Source organism: Rhinopithecus bieti, unplaced genomic scaffold (genome assembly GCF_001698545.2).
Source record: "Rhinopithecus bieti isolate Rb0 unplaced genomic scaffold, ASM169854v2 scaffold_2572, whole genome shotgun sequence".
NCBI lineage: Eukaryota > Metazoa > Chordata > Mammalia > Primates > Cercopithecidae > Rhinopithecus > Rhinopithecus bieti.
Window position 1 is genome coordinate 1200304 of NW_016804595.1, and position 23533 is coordinate 1223836.

Here is a 23533-nt window from a genome sequence, read left to right on the forward strand (position 1 = left end):
GGAAGGAAGGAAGGAAGGAAGGAAGGACGACCTAAATCATAATTTTGTCTCTCTGCAGTGATAATTGTTGCTAGCATATTGGTACATACTCCAGAGATTTTTCTCGCTCTTTGCATCATCTACACACATAACCGTAACATTTTGGCATTAAAAAATGAGATCACATTTCTTTATCGCATTTTTATTTTTTCATTGAATAATACTAGGTATTATTAGCCATTTTGATACTTGCCATTCTTTAACACAAATGTACGTTTTGTATTAGTTTGTATTTTCTAATTACCAGTAATACTAGTTTTCACAAGTTTAATGTACTTTTTATTCTCGCTTGTGATCTGACTTTTGCTCCATGTTTTCTAGTAGTGATCACTTTTTCTTATTGATTTGTATGAGCTCTTTATATATCAAGCATATTAACTATTTGCTTATCATGTATATTGAAGAAAATTTTCCCTAAGTTGTTCTTATTTGAATTTCATGTTAGAGGTTTTGTTGCTGTTGTTTTGTTATACAAATGTTTAAGACTTTTTTTGTAGTCATATATATGATTATTTTCCTTTATGTTTCCTGCCTTTGGTGTTCTATGACCAGATTACTGTTTTTAATGCTCAGGTCTGATCATATGGCCCCTAGAATTATTAGTGGCCTGCAGATCCTGGAGAGGCCCAAGCTCCCTGGGCTCAAAATCATCCAGTAGATGAGTCCTCTTCCTTGGTCAAATCACATTTCAGCTCATTTCTGGCTCCTTTCTGTCATACAATTAAAAATAAAAAAGTTTTTTACAGACAGGCTCTCACTAGGTTGCTCAGGCTGATCTCAAACTCCTGGGCTCAAGGAATCCTACACCTCAGTCTCCCAAGGAGCTGGGATTACAGGCCGAGCCACCACACTTGGCATGTTCATAAAATTATACTCTATTCAAGACAATCAATTGCTATTCTGAAAATTTGTCACATCTTTCACCACTACTAGAAATTATGAAAAAAATAAAAGATTTTAATAGTGAATAGAGAAGGTTATTAAAATAGATTGATGTGATATTCTTGAAATTACACCTTAGAAATCGTATTTTTCAAAACCAGAGACAGAATACACTGGGGCCTTACTTAAGGAGCCCTGTGTGCCGGGAAGAGGGGAAGCCTGGGTTGAGTAAAAGGTTTCCTAGCACAGCTTAGGATATTCTGCTACAATCTAAATGCATTCAAGTGATGTCACCCAAATTATGAATGCTACGTGATAAGTTCCCCTTGGTTATCTGTCACGTGGCAAGCTGATGAGTTAACCTAGAGGTTTTTCTATCCAGAATTCCCATCCCTCTTTGCTCATGCTGTTCTATCTGGAACACTCTCTCTCAAATTATCTCTATTCCTCCTCAACTCAACTACATCAATCTTCCAAGTCTCTGCTCAAAATCGATCTCCATTTCTTATTCCCAAGCAAAAAACAGGTCAACACTTGCTTCTTACAGTTTGCAATGCTTTATGACTCTTCTCATGATATCTTCTCTTGCTCATGATTGCCTGAGGGCATGTTATTTCCCTACTACACTATAAATTCCTTAAGGGCAGAGACTGAGTCTCATCTTGGAGCACTCCTCCAGTACCAAACAGAGGGCATTCTGATGTAAATGTGCGGAATAAAGGAATGATTGTGACGACCAGCTCAGTGCTACATCACTGAAGCCACTATTTGGGGTTTGCTTTAAGAAGGTATTGGCCAGGCACAGTGGCTCACATCTGTAATCCCAGCACTTTGGGAGGCTGAGGCAGGTGGATCACTTGAGGCCAAGAGTTTGAGACCAGCCTGGCCAACATGGTGAAACACCATCTCTACTAATAATACAAAAAATTAGCTGGGCATGGTGGTGCATGCCTGTAATCCCAGCTACTGGGGAGGCTGAGGCAGGAGAATCGCTTGAATCCAGGAGGCAGAGGTTGCAGTAAGCTGAGATTGCGCCATTGCATTCTAGCCTGGGTGACAAGAGCAAAACTCGGTCTCAAAAAAAAAAATAAAAGAAGAAGAAGAAGGTATCTGAGAAGCTCTAAACCCACACTGGAGTTGGAAACAGGCCCACATTCATTATTAGGCCTCCCTTTGAATTCTTAGCAGCACTGCCCTATCAGCTCAACATTCACTTCAGTATTAGCTTCTGGGCCAAGTCAACATCCTAGAGATCCAGTATTTGTCCTGACACATTCACTAAGCTAAAAAGAACACACGGCTGGAGCCTTGGTACCTCTCAGCTGATACCACCACTCCTGGATAAAAATAACACAACCTATTTTTTTTTTTTTTTTTTTTTTTTTTTTGAGATGGAGTCTTGCTCTGTTGCCCAGGTTAGAGTGCAGTGGCACAATCTCAGCTCACTGCAACCTCCGCCTCCCGGGTTCAAACAATTCTCTGCTTCAGCCTCCTGAGTAGCTGAGATTACAGGCACCCGCCACCATGCCTGGCTAATTTTTGTATTTTTAGTAGAGATGGTGTTTCACCATCTTCACCAGGTTGGTCTTAAACCCCTGACCTCGTGATCCACCCGCCTCAGCCTCCACACAACTTTTTTTATGGCCTCCAAATCCAGGACAAGACTGTGTGAGTCAAAGTGCTCAGGGTTCCAACTCACTAAAACATGGTATCATTTGCAGCAGTTGATTTTGCTCAAACAGAAGCTCAATGAAAAGGCATTCAACACAGAGACCAAGAGTGTCATACCTGAATGTTAACATCCGCCCCGTTGTTTACTAACAATTCAAGACACAAAGCACCATGAGTGGAGGCAGCAGCAAAATGCAAAGGGGTGAACCCATTATTGTTTGGCTGGTTCACGTTAGCACCGTAGTCAATCAACTCGTTAACCACAGCATCCTGTCCATTGTAGCAGGCGATGTGAAGCGCTGTATTTCCATAGACATTGATTTCATCAATCTGCAAAAGAGTCCAACACAGGGTGATTCAAGTCATTGGAGCCAGTATACTCCATTTTCCACAAAAAGCATAATTGCTGTGGCTAGAGAAAGGAAATAGCCATCCGTCAATATAATTGTTCAGAGCTTACTCTTGCCCCAGTGTGGTCATCTTGGGAATGCTTGTCACCCCATGGTAAACATCAGCAAAACGTCAATGTGGCAAAAAATGAACTGGAGAGAGAGAAGTTTCATCCTGGGGAGAGGTATTTTTCAGCTAACAAAGGGATAAAAGGTGAAGGGCAAAGCTCCTTTCAAAACACCAAAAGAGAAGTAAATCAGAAGAGAACAAAAAGAGTCCCACACTCTAGGGTTGGGGCACAGCAAACCTCAAGAAATGGTAGGGGATAGCAGGGGAGGTGGCTGGGGAGATGGCAGGGGAGGTGGCTGTGGAGCCTAAACACGGAAGACGGGTCAGAACCCAATATCTGTTTTGCTCTGGAGCCTGACACCTCACCAGGTTCCATTTTAGTAGCAGAGCAGTGGTGCCGTCAGGAGGTGTGTTTCGTCCATGGCCCTCTATTGCTTTCTGAGACCTGCCCTGGGTGCCTGGTTTCATCATTATGGTCGTATAGCAACTTAGTTTTCCTTTCCTGGGGGACAGGATGTTCCAGCCTCACCACTGCTCCTGTTCTACCAGCAGAAGGAGAATGCAGCAGTCCAACTTCTCCAGCTCAAGAGTAGACATTGCTGATGTTTGTCTCTGCCATTTATTCATTCATTTCTGCTGTAAGTCATGACTTAGAAGGCTACATTCGGAAGGTGGGATGCAGAACCTTGGCCAGTCTTTAAAAACAACTGGTTAATATATATTACATAGAATCTATATGTTTATATATTTATCTATGTTGATATAGAAAGTTATTCAGTTTCCAGTTTTCCTCTGCTTAGTGTATGCCCCCACTGCCCTTTACCAGTTGCCCACAAAAAACTTAAAAAGACAGGATGCTAGAAAACAACTCCCCTGCCCTTGAATTAAAGTGCAAACAGGATTTAACTTTAGAATAACAGAAATCTCACAAATACACAGGCCATGCAGTGATGCATTCATTATAGCTCACCTCCACCCCCAGGTTCAGGAGATGCTTGACAACATTGATCTGTCCATTGGAGGCCGCAGCATGCAGAGGGGTATAACCCTTCTTATCCTTACAGGTCACTTCTGCGCCATGGTTAATGAGCAATGCTACAACATCCAGGTGGCCTTTACAAACAAAGCAGCAGAAAACATCATTAACCTTTATAGGACAATTTGCTGATTCATTTCACCTAAATTATCACTATTAGCTTTTATTGCCACCAGTATTTTGCTGAGTTATTTGTAAAAACTGGAAACTATTCATGGCAACTATTCAACAAATATTTATTGAGTACCTCCTATAGTCAGGCATAATGTAAATGCTGTGGGAAGAAAAAAGATGATTCATATGAGCCTTCTCTTCAAGGAGATCTAGGTGATGCCTGTTACCATGCTAATGAATAATGGTGAGGTTTTGCCAAGATATCAGTAGAGAGCCTTAAAAAATGTTGTGTTAAAATAAAAGCAATGCTTTTGAAAACAATTGGCATTCCTCACTGAAAAGTTTAACAATGACAATTCAGTTAGGAAAAACTGATAAAAGAAAAAAAAATTAATGAAAATGACCATAGATTACTGTTTAATCATATAAAATTACTGCTGCTTAACTGTATTTGGACCCACAAAAATGGCAATTTCATATGGCTCAACTTAAAAGTATCCTCATGAATTAGAGGCCAAACAGAAAACCCTTCTAGTTTTAGCTCCTGTTAGCATTGTTTTCTACAATATTTACTCTGTTCCATAATTCACCATATATAGAATAAGCCTGGACAACATGGTGAAACCCTGTCTCTACTAAAAATACTCTACTAAAACCCTGTCTTTACTAAGAACTTAGTTGGGCATGGTGGCACACGCCTGTAGTCCCAGCTGTTCAGGAGGCTGAGGCATAAGAATCGTTTGAACCTGGGAGGCGGAGGCTGCAGTGAGCCAACATCGCACCACTGTACTCCTGCCTGGGCAACAGAGCAAGACCCTGTATCAAAAAACAAACAAACAAACAAACAAACAAACAAAAAAGCATTGACCTTTCTTTCAGCACTGAAGACTGTTCAGTGCTTCAGGATCATTGCTCTAAATACGGCTGAAAATTGAAGGGTAGAAGACAAGTACTGACTCCAGGACTTTGTGTGTGTGGTGGAGTCGGGGGAAGTATTGGCTTGTTTTATTAAAATTTGACTCTTTTCTCCCCAAGACTTGTATATAGAAATTTTTTTTTTCAATTATTAGTGGTGCTGTCTTAAGCTATTTGCCCTGGTTTTGCCTATTATTCCTATTTGTATCCTGATAGCACACAAAACAATGACCTGATTTCTTTAGAGTCATTTATCCAAATGCTTTAACTGTATATACATCAGCAGAGAACAAGCTTGAAACTTCGCATTCTTTGAGTCCTATCCACACTAGCTTAGTGTGTGTTCGACCTACACAGCTGTCTCCCGCAGTCACTGGCTCCAGTCCTGCAGGTGCCACCTAGTCATTTCATACGCTTCAGCCAACTCGAAAATCCATGTCAATGTTTTTTAAAAAACATGCTAATGCTTGTAAAAGTTTAAGATTCTGTTTTTTTAAGCACAGGGATTCATTCAGACCCATCTTTAGCCACATACTTTATTTGATCCCTGCCCCAACCTATTCTTTCTCCCTACAATTAATGTTAATTTTAAAGTGATGATAAAAGGCACATATGTTTGTTAAAAGGATTCAGAAAGGCAAAAGGTATTAAAAGAAAACCAAAATCATCCACAATCATAAATCCCCAGAGACAATCAATTAAAATTCTTGCATATAATATTTTCCAGGTTTGTTATTATACAGATTTTTAAATGAAAATGAGAATTATTTTATTTATACTGCTTTATAATATGCTTTCACTTAACATATCACAGAATCTGTGTTAATAGACACTCATGGACTCATCACTGTAGTTACTGCAAAGTGTCCCCTTGTGTGGATCTTCCAGAATTTACCAAAACAGTCTCCTGGGGATGGGTATTCAGGTTGTTTACAACTTGGTGCTGATAGAATCCTATTTTTCTAATAGCAGGATGTTCTCCAATTAGAAACACAAAGGAAATATCTTAGTTCTTCATTTCCCACAAGTCTACACTTAGAATAAACTGTGAGATCTATCATTTGTCAGTGGGATTTGCCAACAAAAGTGAAAAGGAAAAACCTAGAAATGTGACCTCTCCCAAGCGGGCAGAAATGAGGGCTGCAGGCTTTAGTTTGGTTGTCAGTGGACTATCAGGATAATCCTCAGTACTTCTGGTGCCCTCCACCTATAAAATAGCCAGAGGTTTGTCTTTTCTTCCTTTCTTCCTGTTTCTTTCAAAAATATTTATAAATTAAAAAAGACGAATGGAAATTGTGTCCTTGCTTTCCTAGCCAGTGCTCTCTCTTTTTAAAACACCTTATTTTACTGCCATGACAAGTTAAAATAAGCACAATCTGTGCAGCTTTCCAATCCAGACTGAAGCACATTCAAAGAGGCCCAAACCATGATTCATTCCTCCTCTTCTTTGTAGGATAAATAAATATCTGACAAAGCAACTGCCCAACTGGAGCCCACTATGCATGCCAGTAAAATGTACCAAATCTTCATTCAATTGCAACCCAAACTTGAAAAGAAGTCAGACTGGAGAAAACCTACATGGTCAACAAGAGACCCGTGGCTTATTGAGTTAAGGCTATCTGTACTTTGCTTTCCATGCATGGAATCCTTACCCATGTATGCTGCCCAGTGCAGAGCACGCCGGTCCTTCTTGTCAAATGCATTGATATTTGCCCCTTTGGCCAAGAGTAAATTGACCATCTGAAAGATAACCAACAATGAAATCAAGCATACATTCTGTAATGGTGAGGCCTCCTCACTGCCTGCAGGTGATCTGAGCCAAATTAACATGAAATCTAAAGGCAGGTCAGAGATCTGGAGTTCTGACAAAGTAGAAATATGATGTCAGAGCAGGAACTGTATCATGTGTGTCAGAGGAAAAGACTGAAGTGACAGCCTACTTTTTCAATTCATTGTGGCTCTAAAGTTGAGAATGATATAGATGCTGAAGGTTTGGTGTACAAATGTTTTCATCACATTCTTTAATATCTCAGCAAGAAGATCAGTTTCCACTTGTGGCTGAAAGTGCCTGGAGGGAGCGTTCCAATTCTGAATGATAAAAATACCCACCTCCACGTGGCCGTTCAAAGCTGCATGGTGCAAGGCTGTGCGCCCCCCTCGGTCGGAGACATTGACACTGCTCAGCAGGGGAATGATCACTTCTGCACATTTGACAGCCTTGTTGGCTGCTGCCACATGAAGAGGGGTCTGCCAGTTCTTGTCCCTTGCATTGACATCAGCTGAGTGCTTAATCAAAACCTGTACTGCTTCCTACAACAAAAGCAGAGTTTGCAGAGGTCACTGACAGATGTTCAATCAATACTTAGTGCTGTAAGATGCTTCACCGAACCCTGGAACTATGGAGAGAAAGGTCACCTGACCTTACAGGCTGGCTCCAGACAAGCCAGGTAATATCTGATAAAGATCAAAAGAGTGGCATAGATGAAGACAGAATCACTTTACCTTTCTTTGTCAAGCCAAGAGCCCTGGCACAACTCTAAAATCAAATAAACCTTCTAAGTATATGATGATGTCCTTACAATGTAGAAGGCACTCTTAGGCCAAATGAGAACATTGCATGTGAGTGTACATGCCAGGGTAAAATATCCATAGACAAAAAGGCCTCAGACCTTCTTGGGTCAGTTTATAAATCTTTGGTTCTCTCTGCCAACATTTTAACCCTCAGCCTCGTGTGATCAACAAGTGGTCAAGACGGAAAGTAACGTCTGTGTTACCATCTCAACTTAAAGCTATGAGTTGTTTCCATCTTTTCCATGTTAGAATGTGTCACTTCTTTTGCCATTGTTGAGTTCCTTCACCTACATTCCACCTCCCATGTTTTTTCTTCTATTGGCCCAGTCAGCTCCCTAGCCTGTTGGTCTATGACTTTCAACTCTGGTATGCAATGGAGTCATCCATGCAGCTCTTAAAAACACAGAAGCCAAGCATGGGCAACATAACAAAACCCTGTCTCAAAAAAAAAAAAAAAAAAAAAAAAAAAAAAAAACCCACAAAAAAAAAAAAAAAAAAAAAAAAAAAAAAAAAAAAAAAAAAAAACCCGACAAACATATATACAGGTGCAAAAATAAGTGCATTACTTTTAATGGCAAAAACCGCAATTACTTTTGCACCAACCAGGAGTGGTGTTGTGGACCTCTAAGTCCTAGCTACTCAGGAGGCTGAGGTGGGAGGATCTCTTGAGCTCAGCAGTTCACAGTGAGCTGTGATCACAACACTGCACTCTGGCCTGGGCAACAGAGCAAGACCCTGGCTCAAAAAAAAAAAAAAAAAATACAGTAGTTTAAAATGATTATGGAATTAAATTCACAGACGTATGGAATATTAGAAATGGAGAAGGCCCTGGGGTTCATCTGGGCTGACCCCTTCATTTCATAGGCAGCTTTATTTTATAGGTAAGATGACGGAAGTCCAGGGCAATGACCTGTCAACCTGGCTGACTTATGGGCTCGTGCATTTTCTAACAGGCCATTTTCTACTAGGCTTACTTGGTGAATAGTCTCAGTCAAGCATCCTGACATAAATAGATTCAACAGTTAATTCTATTTAGTTATTTACATTTTTAAATCCTAAAGTTTTAGTCTGCTACACTGGCTTAATACATATAATAGAAATTTAATATAATATTTTGGCAAAACAAAGCTTTGATTAAAACAGATAATTACCTTTTAAAACTGCATTTCTCTTTTAAAAGTTTTAAGCTTGGAAGCTCTTTAACTTGGTTTTACAACAGAGTAATTTGATGGCTATTTAGGGAATTAATTTTTTTAAATTAAAGAAGTCTGCCTTCTCCTGTATCACATGTCGGCTAAAAATTAATACCCAGGAGCTTGCTCTGGCAGAAATATACATGGTAAAAAAGAAACTAATGTGGGGAGGAGGGAAGCTGAACACTTTCTGAATCAAGAAAATATTCTTTTTTTCTGTTAAAGTTTTTTTTTTTTTTCAACTTTTAAGATCCGGGGTACATGTGCAGAATATGCAGGTTATATAGGTAAACATGTGCCATGGTGGGTTGCTGCACAGATCAACCCATTACCTAGGTATTAATCCGTTAACTATTCTTCCTGGTGCTCTCCCTTCCTTCTCCCCACTGACAGGCCCCAGTGTGTGTCATTCCTTCTCATGTGTCCCTCTGTTCTCATCGTTCAGCTCCCACTTGTAAGTGAGGACGTGCAGTGTTTGGTTTTCTGTTCCTGTGTTAGTCTGCTGAGGATAATGGCTTCCAGCTCCATTTGTGTCCCTGGAAAGGATATGATATTGTTTCTTTTTATGGCTGCATAGTATTCCATGGTGTATATGTACCACATTTTCTTTATCCAGTCTATCACTGATGGACATGTGAGTTGATTCTACGTCTTTGCTACTGTAAATAGTGCTGCAATGAACATAAACGTGCATGTATCTTTATAATAGAATGATTTACAATTGGATTGGTGGGTCAAATGCTATTTCTGCTTCTAGATCTTTAAGAAGTCGCCACACTGTCTTCCACAATGGTTGAACTAATTTATTCCTACCAACAGTGCAAAAGCTTTCCTTTTCTCTGCAACCTCACCAGCATCTCTTGTTTCTTGACTTTCTAATAATTTCCATTCTGACTGGTGTGAGATGGTATCTCACTGTGGTTTCGATTTGCATTTCTCTACTGATCAGTGATGTCGAGCTTTTTTTCATGTTTTTTGGCTACATGAATGTCTTCTTTTGAGAAGTGTCTGTTCACGTACTTTGCCCACTTTTTAATGGGGTTGTTTATTTCTTGGTAAATTTGTTAAAGTTCCTTGTAGACTCTGGATATTAGACCTTTGTCAGATAGACAGACTGCAAAAATTTTCTCGCATTCTGTAGGTTGCCTGTTCACTCTGATGACAGTTTCTTTTGCTGTTCAGAAGCTCTTTAGTTTAATTAGATCTCATTTGTCAATTTTTGCTTTTGTTGCAATTGCTTTTGGTGTTTTCATCATGAAATCTTTGCCTATGCCTTTGTCCTGAATGGTACTGCCTAGATTTTATTCTAGAGTTTTTATAGTTTTGAGTTTTACATTTAAGTCTTTACTCCATCAAGAAAAGCTTCTTTAATAGTGCTTTTCAAACTATCTGTGGTAAAGAACCAGTTTTTTAAAAAGTTATTTCAAATCTATCACTTTTGAGCCAATACTTTTATAAAATACAATAAATCAGTAGAATAATAAAATGAAATAAAACAAGACAAAACTATAAATGTAATTATTTTATTATTAAAGTTAATGGGCATGAAATTATCAAATTGATCTAAAAGTTTCTGACCACCTACTCTTTTCACAATAGATAAGATAAAAGCTCACAGGCCAGCCCCAGTGTGCAGGCACACTGTGAATCATCACACTCCTTCAAAGCCTTTGTTTGTTTGCTTGTTTGTTTGTTTGTTTTGAGATACAGTCTCGCTTTTTCGCCCAGGCTGGAGTGCAGTGGTGCCAACCTGGCTCACTGCGACCTCTGCCTCCCAGGTTCAAGTCATTCTCCTGCCTCAGCCTCCTGAGTAACTGGGTTATAGGCAAGTGCCACCACGTCCAGCTAATTTTTTTGTATTTTTAGTAGAGATAAGGTTTCACCATGTTGGCCAGGCTGGTCTTGAACTCCTGACCTCAAGTGATCCACCTGCCTCAGCCTCCCAAAGTGCTGGGGTTACAGGCGTGAGCCACCGTGCCTGGCCCTTTCTTTCTTTCTTAATGAACAAACACCTGTGAAGATTCTGGTATTTCCCCCAAATGGAGGCATCAGCCCAGTTAACATTCTGTTTTAGGACTGTAGGCCTTGTTGGATGACATCCTGTAGCAGGCCATCCTATACAGGATGCAGAAATAATAGAAAGGAGGAGCTGTCATGGGATGTCATATGGGAGGTAACTGGACATGACATTTGCAGTCAGTCAGTTTCTACTTTTTACGACTCTTTTTATTTAACAAAAGGCCACTTCAACCTTAAAATAAGAAGTAGAAACATACACTGTGGCACATGGAAAAGATGAGAATAGGAGGCATGTGTCTTAGAAACTATCATCCTTAATATTTGTTTCTTTACTCTCAAATGTGCATTGCATTTCAGTGGTCATAAATTACTCATGAAAAAATAACTGTTTATGACTACACATAGTCCCTGCAGCCATAAGCAATGTCAAGTTTTATAAATTACAAGTTGCTTTAGATAAGGGTCTAAATGTTATACAACTGTCTGTATTTTCCACAAAGCCTGGCAGGTGCTTTGCACATAGTGTATATTCAATAACTTTGTGTAGAATAAATATATTGCTGTAATCATCAGCAAAGTCTATAAGTAATAATCTGTAAGTGTTAACAGTACATTACTGTGGGCTGATGTCCCTAAGGCTGCACTTAAGTCCTGAAGGCTTTTGCTATATTACTATAATCATTTGAGGCTTCTATCTTATGTCAATTGTAGCAATTTCATATTCTGTAAGAATTGTATAAATTGATGTCTCACCAATTTGCTTAATTAATGGGATTGTTCCTCTAAACGTACCAAAATACCAAGCACCAAAAAGACTCACCCATTATTTTAACTATTACTACAGCACAGTTATTCTAAGAACTAGGAGTGCAAAAGCAGTTCGCTGGAGACTTTGGGATACGAAAGAATTCTAAACGAACTATTTAAGAAGTGCTGACTTTAACCATTAGGAAAGGCAGACACTAAAGTATGACCAGTGTTTAATCTCAGGTCTCAAAGTGTGACTTGTAGACAACATGCATCAGAATCTTCTTTTGAAAAGGCAAATTTCTGGGCCTACTCATAGGCTTCATTCAGAATCACTAGGGGTGAGGTTTTAGAACAGACAGTTTCAACAAACACCCCAGATAATTTAAATGCACTAAAACTGAGCACCACTCGTCTAAATTCTAATAGATTATAAATGCTTACTTTCTTCCTATTCCAGGTATGACCTATATTCCATACACGAACAACTTTTTATAATCATGAAGATAATTTAAAGAAAGCAATAACATTCTACTCTTCCATATAATGTTTCCAATTCTCCTGTCTACTAGCATTAAGCCCACAATAATGATCATGTTTTTCAGAGGAAAGGGTAGAACGTAAGTTTTTAAAAGTTTGACTATAAAATAAAATGCTTATCCTGCTCAGCTCTGGGAAAGATCTGTATACCAGTTGGGTCTTCTGTCTGCACAGAAGCCAAAAATAGATGTGCTTTATTGGCTAGAACAGGCTCCGTAAGGGTGCTAATGGGAACTGAAGAAAGCAGCACAGAATGGTGGTGAAGTAGGCAGCTTCTCTAGTCACACTTTCCTCCACTTTCTGGCTGTGACATCGACTTTGTTGGCTCCCTACTAACTTTCTGAGATTACATTTCCTAAATTAGTATTGCCAATAGCATCCATCTTGAAGGGTGGATCAGAGGTTAAAAGAGAATAATATACAAAAAGTCCTTAGCATACTGCCTAGCAGACAGTAAGTACTTAATAAATGCTCATAACTACAACACGTACATGGACACAATGTCCTCACTCCCACACTCTAAAGACAAGATACAACCATTGTTAACCTTTCTAACCAAAAGACAGTCTCTAGAATAGAGAAGTGAAAAGTTCAGCAGTTCTCCTCTGATGCTCCTCTCAACTGGTTATAGCAGAAAGGGCACGTGGGACGGGCCAGCCACGTCTGCACATAGGCCACAGCAGCCTGCATGTCTGGTTATCTCCCCAAATACTGTATACTAAAACTAAAAGCCACACTTTGTACACCCTTTAGGCCCCCTGTAGCACACTTAACAATGCCTTCCAACAAGTGCACTTCCATAAATGTGTGTTAGACTTTCTGGGTTTGTGTACATTTCATTCCTTTCCCCTACAGTTGCTCTTTTCCAAGAAAGAAAAGCAAGAATAAGCTGAACACAGGAAATAATATGAAATAGGCTTCACAAGAACACTTCAGAATATTCCCACTGGCAGCCCCAAATCTTGCTTATCTTTGTTAGCTGGCACTGTAAAAGATGTTTCTCTAATATTTTAGTAAGGGCCTCTCTTCATTTCTTCACAGCCTAGGGAGTACACAGAAAAAAAAAAAAAAAAAAGGAGAATGAGTTCAGAGAAGCCCTTAGGGAGCCAATAAGAAGACAGTGCTGTTGGGCTCTAAGCTGTTTCCAACCTGGGAATCCCCCATGTGCCAGACGTGGGGAGCAGGTCGGGGGTAGGAAAGGGTCGTGGGATTGGATCTAGAAGGGAACACACAAGACAGCCTGGTCAGCATCAAATAAGTCTTCAAGATTTATCTCTAGAGCTCAGTTATATTTTGGGAGATTTTCAAGGGGTGTGATTATGTCTTGATCTACTTTCTTGTCTATGGAAGACATAGTGTCAGGCTTGGATTCATGTTTAGTCAATATTATGATCTGGCACCTTATTGCTATAACATATCAGGAAATGAACTTAGCAATGCACCTTATTTTTCCAGACACAGAAATCTGAACATAAATCTTGCCTGAATGAAAAGAAGCCTCCAAAATTTTGACTTACACTGATATCTGTGTTATATGCAATTGTGAAACTAGCCTTGATTTTGCAGGTTTCAGTGGCTTAGTTGGCTTTTAGTGCACACATTCCCATAAACATGCTTCAACTCTGTTCGCCCTGCATGCATAAACGATTATTACCATCAGCATTCTGATATGGTGTATACCAGTTCTATCTTACCAGTTGTACACAGAAAATTATTATAGCTTAAATTGAAAACCCAGTCTTTAATGAATAACTCAAAAAAACAATTCTTTTCTAACTAGGCAAGATGCTAGAAATACAATGGCAAGCAATAGGCGTGGCACAAATTTCAAGGAGCTTACTGTCTAGAAGATCTTTTTAATTCAAATAGAACAACAATTTATATGGTAGTTTTGTATTGTCCTAAGTTAGCCGAGTTGAACTTCATTTCCCAGAATTCCTTTCCCTGTAGTACTCCCTTTAGGGTTGGCCACAAGAGATATCTGATGAGTTTTGGAAGGCATAAGTGAAACTGCAGCCTGACTAGTATGTTGTTGGGCACCAAGTAGCGTTGCAGCTTGCACACGATGTCACTAACCAGCTGGATCACCACGTTGGCAAGGGGCAGTGCCTGGCTTGATGTTTCTTCAGATCCTGCCACATCTCCTTCAGTTTCTCCAATTCTTGGGCCAGATGACTCCTTCTGCAAGTCACCCATGTCCATGATGTTGGAGGCAGTGTTAGACAGACCTCAGTTCCAGTTTGTCCTTGTTCTCCCCCATTTTACATCCAGTTTCTCCACTGTGGAGTCTGCTGACCTACAGTGACTTCAGGGCCTCACAGAATTCAAGGTGACAGCCTTACATAGACCACAGCAGCCCTACACACTTGTGTAAGATCTAATTCCTATAATTAATATCTTACTCTATCTCTCATGGTGGTTCTGCTTCCCTGGTTGAACCCTGAACGCTGAGAGATCAGTTACCTATATTTTACAAGCAAATAGGCTTTGAGGACAGACAGTATAGAGTTTATAAACTTTTCAATGAAGAAATGGTTTTAAACACATCTCCATGTAGTATCAGTGCTTACCAATCTAAGGAATAGACATGCACCAGCTGTCAGCTGAAACCATATATCCATCTTGATAAGTGCTAACAGTTAAACTCCAAAATACCAGTCCAAACCTTCTCTTTTCTTCCCCTCAAATCTACTTTCTTTTCCCCAACTATTAGTTGGGAAAGGCATAAAATAATGGCAATAGAACTAAATTCCAAAGAAGAAGGAAATCTGAATTTAGGACTTCCACAGGACAGCAATGTGCTTGGAGTTAAGGTGTCTTCTTACAGAGACTCCAATTTTCTTTTCTTTTCCTTTTTTTTTTTTTTTTTTTTTTTTTTTTTGAGATAGAGTTTCACTCTTTTTGCCCAGGCTGGAGTGCAATGGTGTGAACTCGGCTCACCACAACCTCCGCCTCCCGAGGTTCAAGTGATTCTTCTGCCTCAGCCTCCCGAGTAGCTGGGATTACAGGCATGCACCACCACTCCCAGCTAATTTTGTATTTTTAGCAAAGACTGGGTTTCTCCATGTTCGTCAGGCTGGTCTTGAACTCCTGACCTCATGATCCACCCACCTTGTCCTCCCAAATAGCTGGGATTACAGGCATGAGCCACTGCGCCCAGCCTAGACTCCAATTTTCATAAGAAACTGTCCAACTTGCTGTGACAAGATACTAATCTGAAGACATCATGAGCTCATATATTACCTAATTATTTACAATTCAGGATTTGTTTGCATTTAATTCCTACCTGGCAAGGGATTCTTTTTTTCCTCCCTGCAAACCTACAGAGGTAGTTCGTTATGTGGAGAAGCAACAAATGCCTTTCTCAGATAGGAAGGTCAGTCCATCATTAGGCTGACAGGATTCAAACACACTAAAGATACTTACAGAACGCAGACTGGTTGTTGATGGAAAATGGATGTTTTGAGGATTAAAGTCTTTGAAGCTAGTTGAGCTAACAAAGGTAGAGATCACTTGGGAAGGGTCACAGAGCAATGAAATCATCTTTTTTGTGTCTTTCTTTTCCACTAGATTACATACTTCCTAAGAGCAGAGACCATGGGTCTTAGTTTTCTTTGTAGCTCCATCAGCTACAAAGAAAAGGTTATTTTCCCAACTAAAAAGACCTGGTTCTTGTTAAAGAGGAAACAAATCCATACATATTTTTAAAGAGACACTTAAATTTACTAAATTTACTAAAGACCAAGTGGTCTTAAAAGGCCAGGAAATACTCCTCTATGAAGGGGCTGGTCTCATGAAGCTGGTCATACCCACTCGTCAGCTCACTACACTCATTTTCCCAGACAAAACAGAAATAAAATGTGGGACCATGAGAAGATTCTGAATTCTCCAGGGTCTGAGCCAGGTAATTTAGGATTATTTACCTCTCTCATTCCATGCAGGATATTTGGAAAGAGAACACAGTCAACCCCTTTTAAAAACTACTAATATCACAAAGCACAGCAAGAAAAACGATGACTACTAAGCTGTCACCTACCAAGTATATTTTGAAATTTCCAGATAGTTGCCAAAGAGGAAAAGCTAACACCAATAACGGCCAAAGACACCTGCATCTTCTGTATATTCATTCTTGGCAAGACCCTTTGCTCCTAGGTGTACCTGGAGAACATCACCTTCTCCAGCAGCAGAGGAGAAGCTGCATTTGGTAAACTCAGCTATGGAGGTCAGTCATCCAGCACCAAGTACATAGAAGGTTAGAACCTCTTGTATCCCTGGATGGTGGGCATCTCCTCCGACCAGGCTTCAAGGCTGACATTCATCAGGGTTCCCTGCCACCCCCACCTTCACATTGGTCTTCTCATCCTTTATACTTCCCCTGAGCTACCTGATGCATTTACCACGGTTTGGTGATTCTCCCTGTCCCTGAGTGCTAGACTTGTATAAATAATAATAGATAATCGATTAGTCAACTTCACCCAAATTTCCAGCATTCAATAACAAATTATTTCTTGAATGCCTAGAATGTACGAGGCTTGGGATACATCCAGGAACAAAGCACAGATCCCTGCCCTCATGGAGCTCCCACTCCAAGGACATGTTTGCTGAACTCAGCGTTCTCAAACAGAACCCACCAGCTTCCTGGCCCCTACTCCCCTGCTCTGTGCCTCTTCTGTTAACAGCATCACCATTTACCTATCAGCTTCTTTCCCACCTCACCCCTACTAGGTACTAAATCCTGCCAGGTTGACCTCTAATGAGCTCTCAAATCATGGACTCAGCTTTATGCCCTCATTCCAGCTGCTTCAGACTGCTTTTGGTCTTATTGGCCCTCCTCCTTGAGACCCCTCCCCCTCAGCCCATTCACACGCTGTCACCACAAAGGTTCTCTGAAACACAGATCTGAGCATATCACTCCCCTGCTATAACCATTCTCCATTGCTCAGAGGATTCCAAGCCCTCTGCCATCTGGCCCAACCTCCATTATCAGACTTACCTTCCACTACAGCCTGAGTTCCAGTTATACCTCACTGAGGCCCCCATTCACTCACTTCCTTGCCTCGGCCCTCCCTCCTTCTCCTGGCCTGCTAAGTCCTTACTCATTTAAGGACCAGCTCAACTGACATCTCTTCTTGGAAGATTTCCTATATCCAAGCAGGCAGTTAGTTGCTTTCTCCTGCAAGTCAATGATGATATTGTACTAATCTGCTTTCTGTTTTGCCTCCTCCCCAGGCTGAGAATTCACTGAAATTCAGGATCATGCTGTCCATGTTGAACTACCCCAGACACTCCCCAGCCCCACTCAGCACTATGTCTGGCATGCAGGAGATGCTCAAACAAACAGCTGTTCATTTTGGGTAACCCTCTTACATTAGAGGTAAAAGCCTTTTGCTTACCAGTAAGGATTCTTAAATCACTAGCAAGAATTTTTCTAGGCACAGTAGGTATTAGATTAAATTTGGTAATCACTCACTTCGCTTCTGGAAGCAACAGCCCGGTGCAGTGGAGTCAGCCACATGTTGTCCTTGGCATTTACACGAGCTCCTAGAACCAAATAGCACAAGTTAGAGGCATAATGGAGTCAAGGGAAGCCCTGCTGATGTTAAGTCAAATGCTGTATCTTGCTCACATTTGCCTGACATAACCACCACCTCTTCTTTTCTTTATATTAGTCATGTTCTGACAAGATTTGATCAAGGCTGAGGGAACCAGCAGAAATCTGCTTTATCTAAAAATCTGGGACTAGCCAGATATGTTGGTAAAAGAGAAGCCAGTTTCCATGAGGCTTTTGGATAGATATGATATCAGACCTACAAATTGCTCACTACTTTCTCAAACTATGGGGTAGGCAGACAGGCTCAAACATGAGTCAAAACCAGCTCACACTCAGAATTATGAGTGCCCATGCTCAGCTCTATGAAGCCATGCCATCATCATGGAACAGAAGCTCCCTGCAAATGAATTCACAGGAAGCAGAGTTCACCCGCCTTCCATGACACCCTTGCCATTCTCCATGAGCACCAGCCCACCAAGTCTATGTCTGAACAGCAAAGATATCTGATATAAGCTTCCTTTTAGGGGGTTCAAGGTTCTGACTAGTCTTCTGGTCAGACTTGGGATGTTTTATAAAAGGGCTACAAAAGGGGAGGAGGAGAAAATATGTACGATATCTTTGAAGAAGCAATAAGTCAATTCTAGCCTTAGGATGATGAGGAAGGAAGCTCCTGAGGACAAAGAACGGAGAAACAAAGAAACTAGAAAGTAAGGCAGAGAAAAGGAAACACAGAGGTGGCCCCTCAGGACAAGGGCTGGGAAAGTGAGTCAAGGGGAAGCAGAAGCTGACTAATCTCCAAGAGGCTAAGGCCAGCTGATAGCTGGAAAATAGAAACTTTTTTAAAAGGCAGCGGACTTTCATGCATAAACATGAGTTAGAAGTTTAGTTTAAGGCACTGGCTAAAAGTAAATAAAAATCAAAGAACTTACACTATTCTTTTCTTTAACTGAAGAAGAACAAATGCCATCAACAGCATTAATCGTAGAAAACAAGAACATAATCCCTAAAAGACAGCTAGAATGCCTCCCCTCCAACCTCCATTTTGATGTCACTGGTTTCAGATGGGGTCAGGTACAAGGGTTATCACACTACGCTGTCAAGGTTGAGAGCCACTGATGAATTGTTGCTTAATTTATCCAGGTTAAAATTATTTAAATCCTAATTCCACTAACACCAGCTTGCCTGAAGGAGTTCAAACTCCTTACGTCCGTAAGGCTCACAGTAAAATCAGTTTGGGTGTGCAAAAATCAATAGGCATCTCTGGCCTCAGTAACAGGAAGCTGTGGGCTAAATGCTCTGGCATGAAATGAATGCGGTTTTGGAAGGACAGTGGGATTCATGGTCAGGAGATGTAGATTAAGTTCTGAATTCAGCACCTGCTGGCCCAATGACCAAGAGTCACTAATCTGCACAATGAGGCTAACAACAACAGTATTAATACTTCTCTACCCACTTCACCAGGTGCTACGGAGAATTAAGTGAATAGGAAAGTGCTTCGTAAATTGCAAGGCACTAGAAAAACATCAGCCGTTCTTATTTCCAAGTCACCTCTAATGTCTCATTCACCTCTAAATCTATGATTCAGATTTTCAAAGGAAGTGAAAGGCATGATCCTTGCCCTACAAAGGAAGAAGTCAAATAGGAAATTTAAGAACACAACCATCACCTAAAGACTGTACAAATACATGTCTTTTTAAGACACGTATTTTTAAGAGCAAGAGAACTCAAGTGCTAGAGAACGCTAGGGAGAAGAAAATCCAGATGTGATTAAGAACAGCAAAACTGGTTAATTTTAAAACAAAATTACCACTACCAAAACCAAAGTTTAGATTTTTCTTCTAAATATTAGTTCCAACACAGTGTCAGGTGATGGTCACAAAGTCTACCTTTCTGGTTTAGAAACACAGCATTTAACCCTTCAGATCTTCCAACACTCTGGATTCCAACCTTTTAAAATTACCAGCCTTTTCGTCAGGACTTTTCTTGCGTCATAAATAAATATATTTATGACTACATTGTGTGGTAGATTTGACCACACTGTGTTTCTGTCCAGTAAGCTGAGTGCACATTTCTTATTTTGGGGCTGTTTCTTTGGCACCCATGTCACAAACATCACTCAGACCTTATGCAGTCCTAGAGAGCTGGAATTATTTTTATTATAGTCTTTGGCAGAGTAAATTTTGTGCTTTAAATTTTTTGTAAATGCATAAAATGAATGCAAGAAGAAACCCAAATGTCAAGACACATATGGAAAGGTACTTCTCAAAATTCGTTAGGGAGAAGCAAATGAAAGCAGCATTATTAGCATACCATTTCACATCCATTAAATTGGTAAAAATAATAAAGTGTGACAAGGCCAAGATTTAGCAAGGGTATGGAGCAACAGGAAAACTTAACATACAGCTGGGAAGAGTGTGAATTGGTACAACCTCCTTTGGGACACAATGTGGCATTACGTAGTAAAGCTGATGACATGCATGTCCAACCACCTAGCAATTCCACCCCAATCATATTCCCTAGAGAAACTCTCACACATGTACATGAATGTTCACTGCAATATGTTGATGACAACAAGAAATTGGAATCCTAAATATCAATTAAGAGGAAAATGGATAAAGACGTTGTGGTATATCCGTACAATGGAATTCTACACTGTCATGGAAAGGAGCAGACTGACGTTCTGTATATATAAACAGATGTACTTTTAAAATCATAACACCAAATGAACAAATCAAACTGCAGAATTATACCTATGGCATAATACCAGTTGTATGTCTATATGTTGTTTATGGATGCATAGATATAAAAGTTTAAAATATGGCTAAGGAGTATAAATACTAATTCTGGATAGTGGTTGCGTCTAGGGAAAGAGGAATGTGAAAAGAATGAAGAGTACCCATACAGCTGCAACTGTGTTTTCAATGTTTTATTTCCTTAAATATATATATAATATATATATACATAAATATATATAATACAAATATGGCAAAATATTAAGAGTTCTTAAAACTTAGTGGAAGGTATATGGATATTCACTATATTATTCTCCATAGTTTTCTGTATGTTTGAAATATTTTCTACAAAATATTTTTAAGAAAGCTAGTGCATTTGAAGTTTTATGTTTCTTAATGAAAATAATGGGGAGGGGAACTAAGCTGCTTTTGTGTGTGTGAAACGGAGTCTTGCTCTGTCACCCAGACTGGAGTGCAGTGGTGCGATCTCGGCTCACTGTAACCTCCGCCTCCCCAGTTCAAGCGATTCTCCCACCTCAGCCTCCTGAGTAGGTGGGATTACAGGTACCTGCCACCATGCCCGGCTAATTTTTTAGTTTTTTAGTACAGACAGGGTTTTGCCATTTTGGCCAGGGTGGTCTTGAACTCCTGACCTCAGGTGATCTGCCTGCCTTGGGTGCAAGTATTTGTCTAGGATAAATAATTTAAAATGGACTTTATGTGTCATAGATAATACACACTTTCGGTTTCAAAAGGTCTTGTAAAGCCTCTAAAGTGTGCTGGTTTACACCCTCAGAATGTATGAGATGGCTTAGTTTCCCCACAGCCTCATCAACACTTGATATTATCAGACATTAAAATATATTTTTTTAAATTTTTTAGAGACAGGGTCTCACTCTGTCACTCAGGCTGGAGTGTAGTGGCATTATCATAGCTCACTGCAGCCTTAGACTCCTGGGCTCAATCAATCCTCCTGCCTCAGCCTCCAGAGTAGCTAGAACTGCAGGCACATACCACCATCCCCAGATAATTTTTTAAACTTTTTTGTAGAGATGAGGTCTTCCTTTGTTTCCCAGGCTGGTCTCAAACTTCTGCCCTCAAGTGATCCTCCTACTTCAGCCTCCTAATGTGCTGAGATTACAGGTGTGAGCCACCATGCCCAGTCAGACATTTTAAATATTGCAAATCTGAGACGATAATACTGTATCATGCACTTAAACATTTGTTAAGACGGTAGATCTCATGTTAAGTGTTCTTACCACACACACATCCCAAAAAACTCCAAAATAACAAGAACAAAGGGGCACGAGGAAACTTTTGGAGGTGACAGAGATGTCTATTACCTTGATTGTGGTGATAATTTCATGGGTATTTGCGTATGTCCAAACTCATCAAATTGTAGACATTAAATATACACAGCTTATTGTATTTCAATTATACTTCAATAAAGCTGCTTTAAAAATAAATAGGCCGAGCGTGGTGGCTCATGCCTGTAATCCCAGCACTTTTGGGAGGCCGAGGTGGATGGAACACCTGAGGTCAGGAGTTCGAGACCAACCTGGTCAAGTGGTGAAACCCCATCTCTACTAAAGATACAAAAATTAGCCTGGTGTGGTGGCACATTCTTGTAATCCCAGCTACTCAAAAGGCTGAGGCAGGAGAATCGCTTGAACCTGGGAGGTGGAGTGAGCCAAGTGAGCCAAGAGGTTGCAGTGAGCCAAGATCACACCACTGCGCTCCAGCCTGGGCAACAGAGCAAGACTCTGTCTCAAATACATACATACATACATACATACATACATACATACATACATGCAAATCTGATTTTAAAAGAGCATCTTTTAGTTTCTGGTCTAACAATAAGGTTAGACATCTTCTAATATGTTTGATTACTAGCTATTTGTAATTCATTTTCTGAGAATTACTTGTTTATATTCTTTATATATTTCTCCCATTTTTCTGTTATTTTTCTTATTTATATTTATATACTTTTATCATTATTATTATTATTATACTGCATTCTGAAAATTTTTAGTTTTATGCAGATCCAAATTTGGCTTTCAATATAAAAAATCTTTCAAGGAGAAAAATGATCCTGCGCAGGCTGAACCTCATACAGAGACACACACCTGGAGTGTAACGACACCAGCATTGTTAGCGTGTCGCTTCAGAGTCCCTAGAGAAATTTCAAGGTGATTAGAAATGTAGGCAATGGCTTCTTTCAGTCAATGATTAAGTCCTCCATTCCTCCACTTCTCCTTCTCATGGAGGTTGAATAGGCAGCTGCCAGGAAAACCTCCTTTCCCCCATGACAAAAATTATTATAACAAAAGCAGAGTTATCTGAATGGAGACCCAAGACGCATTTCATCAGTGTCATTTCTTGCTGCCGGCTTCCTCATCCTCTTCCTCTGAACACGTTCAAGAGTCTTGTTTACATGTCAGAGGGAGATGTCAGATGGTTTTGGCTATGAATTGAATATTTATAGTTGATTTTTTTCTAAAGGAAGCTTCACATTATTTACCTGCCTGTCAGGCACCATTGTGCACCAAAGGACACAGTCTGCATGTCTAATGATTTAAAGGCAAATGCTTTTTTACCCAAGGACATGTTAAAGCTTAAACATGAAAATAAGCGCTAGGGTATACTGATTCTTTAGAAACAAAGGCCCAATCCATCAGACATGATCTGTAATTACAAACTAAGGATGTTTTTCATCTTATCCCTATTACCTCTTAATTTTATTTTCATAGAGATCAGGGGTAAAGTAAACTCTGGGCATCTTTTCCAGATGCAATATTTCTGTTCTGTAAGCCATGTCATCTGGGAAGAAGTAGAATAAAGAAAACAGAAGTGGTGTGATAAGGGTGGACTGAGTGTGACTGAAAAATCTCACAAGCCAAAGAGAATAATTTCTTCCTAAGCTTAACTTATCCAAAGTTTGGCTTTTAATTGTTGAAGTAAACATGAAAGGTTATAAAAATATGATTATAATATAATGAAATCAACTTGCTATTGATTTTTTTTAACAAACCAAATCATACAGTACAGGAGTGCTTCAAAA

The 23533-nt window shown here is 39.9% G+C and overlaps 1 protein-coding gene across 2 annotated transcripts in view; it reads right to left on the bottom strand.

Moving 5' to 3' along the window:
• ANKRD44 (ankyrin repeat domain 44) overlaps nucleotides 1-23533 on the bottom strand; it is a 207021-nt gene that overhangs the window by 140282 nt on the left and 43206 nt on the right. For both annotated transcript variants that reach the window (XM_017869304.1, XM_017869305.1), the window contains exons 3-7: nucleotides 17657-17727; nucleotides 7226-7426; nucleotides 6769-6856; nucleotides 4022-4164; nucleotides 2710-2922 (exon numbers count right to left, since the gene is read on the bottom strand). In XM_017869304.1, coding sequence (XP_017724793.1) covers nucleotides 2710-2922; nucleotides 4022-4164; nucleotides 6769-6856; nucleotides 7226-7426; nucleotides 17657-17727 — 716 coding nt within the window. The remainder of the gene's footprint in view (nucleotides 1-2709; nucleotides 2923-4021; nucleotides 4165-6768; nucleotides 6857-7225; nucleotides 7427-17656; nucleotides 17728-23533) is intronic.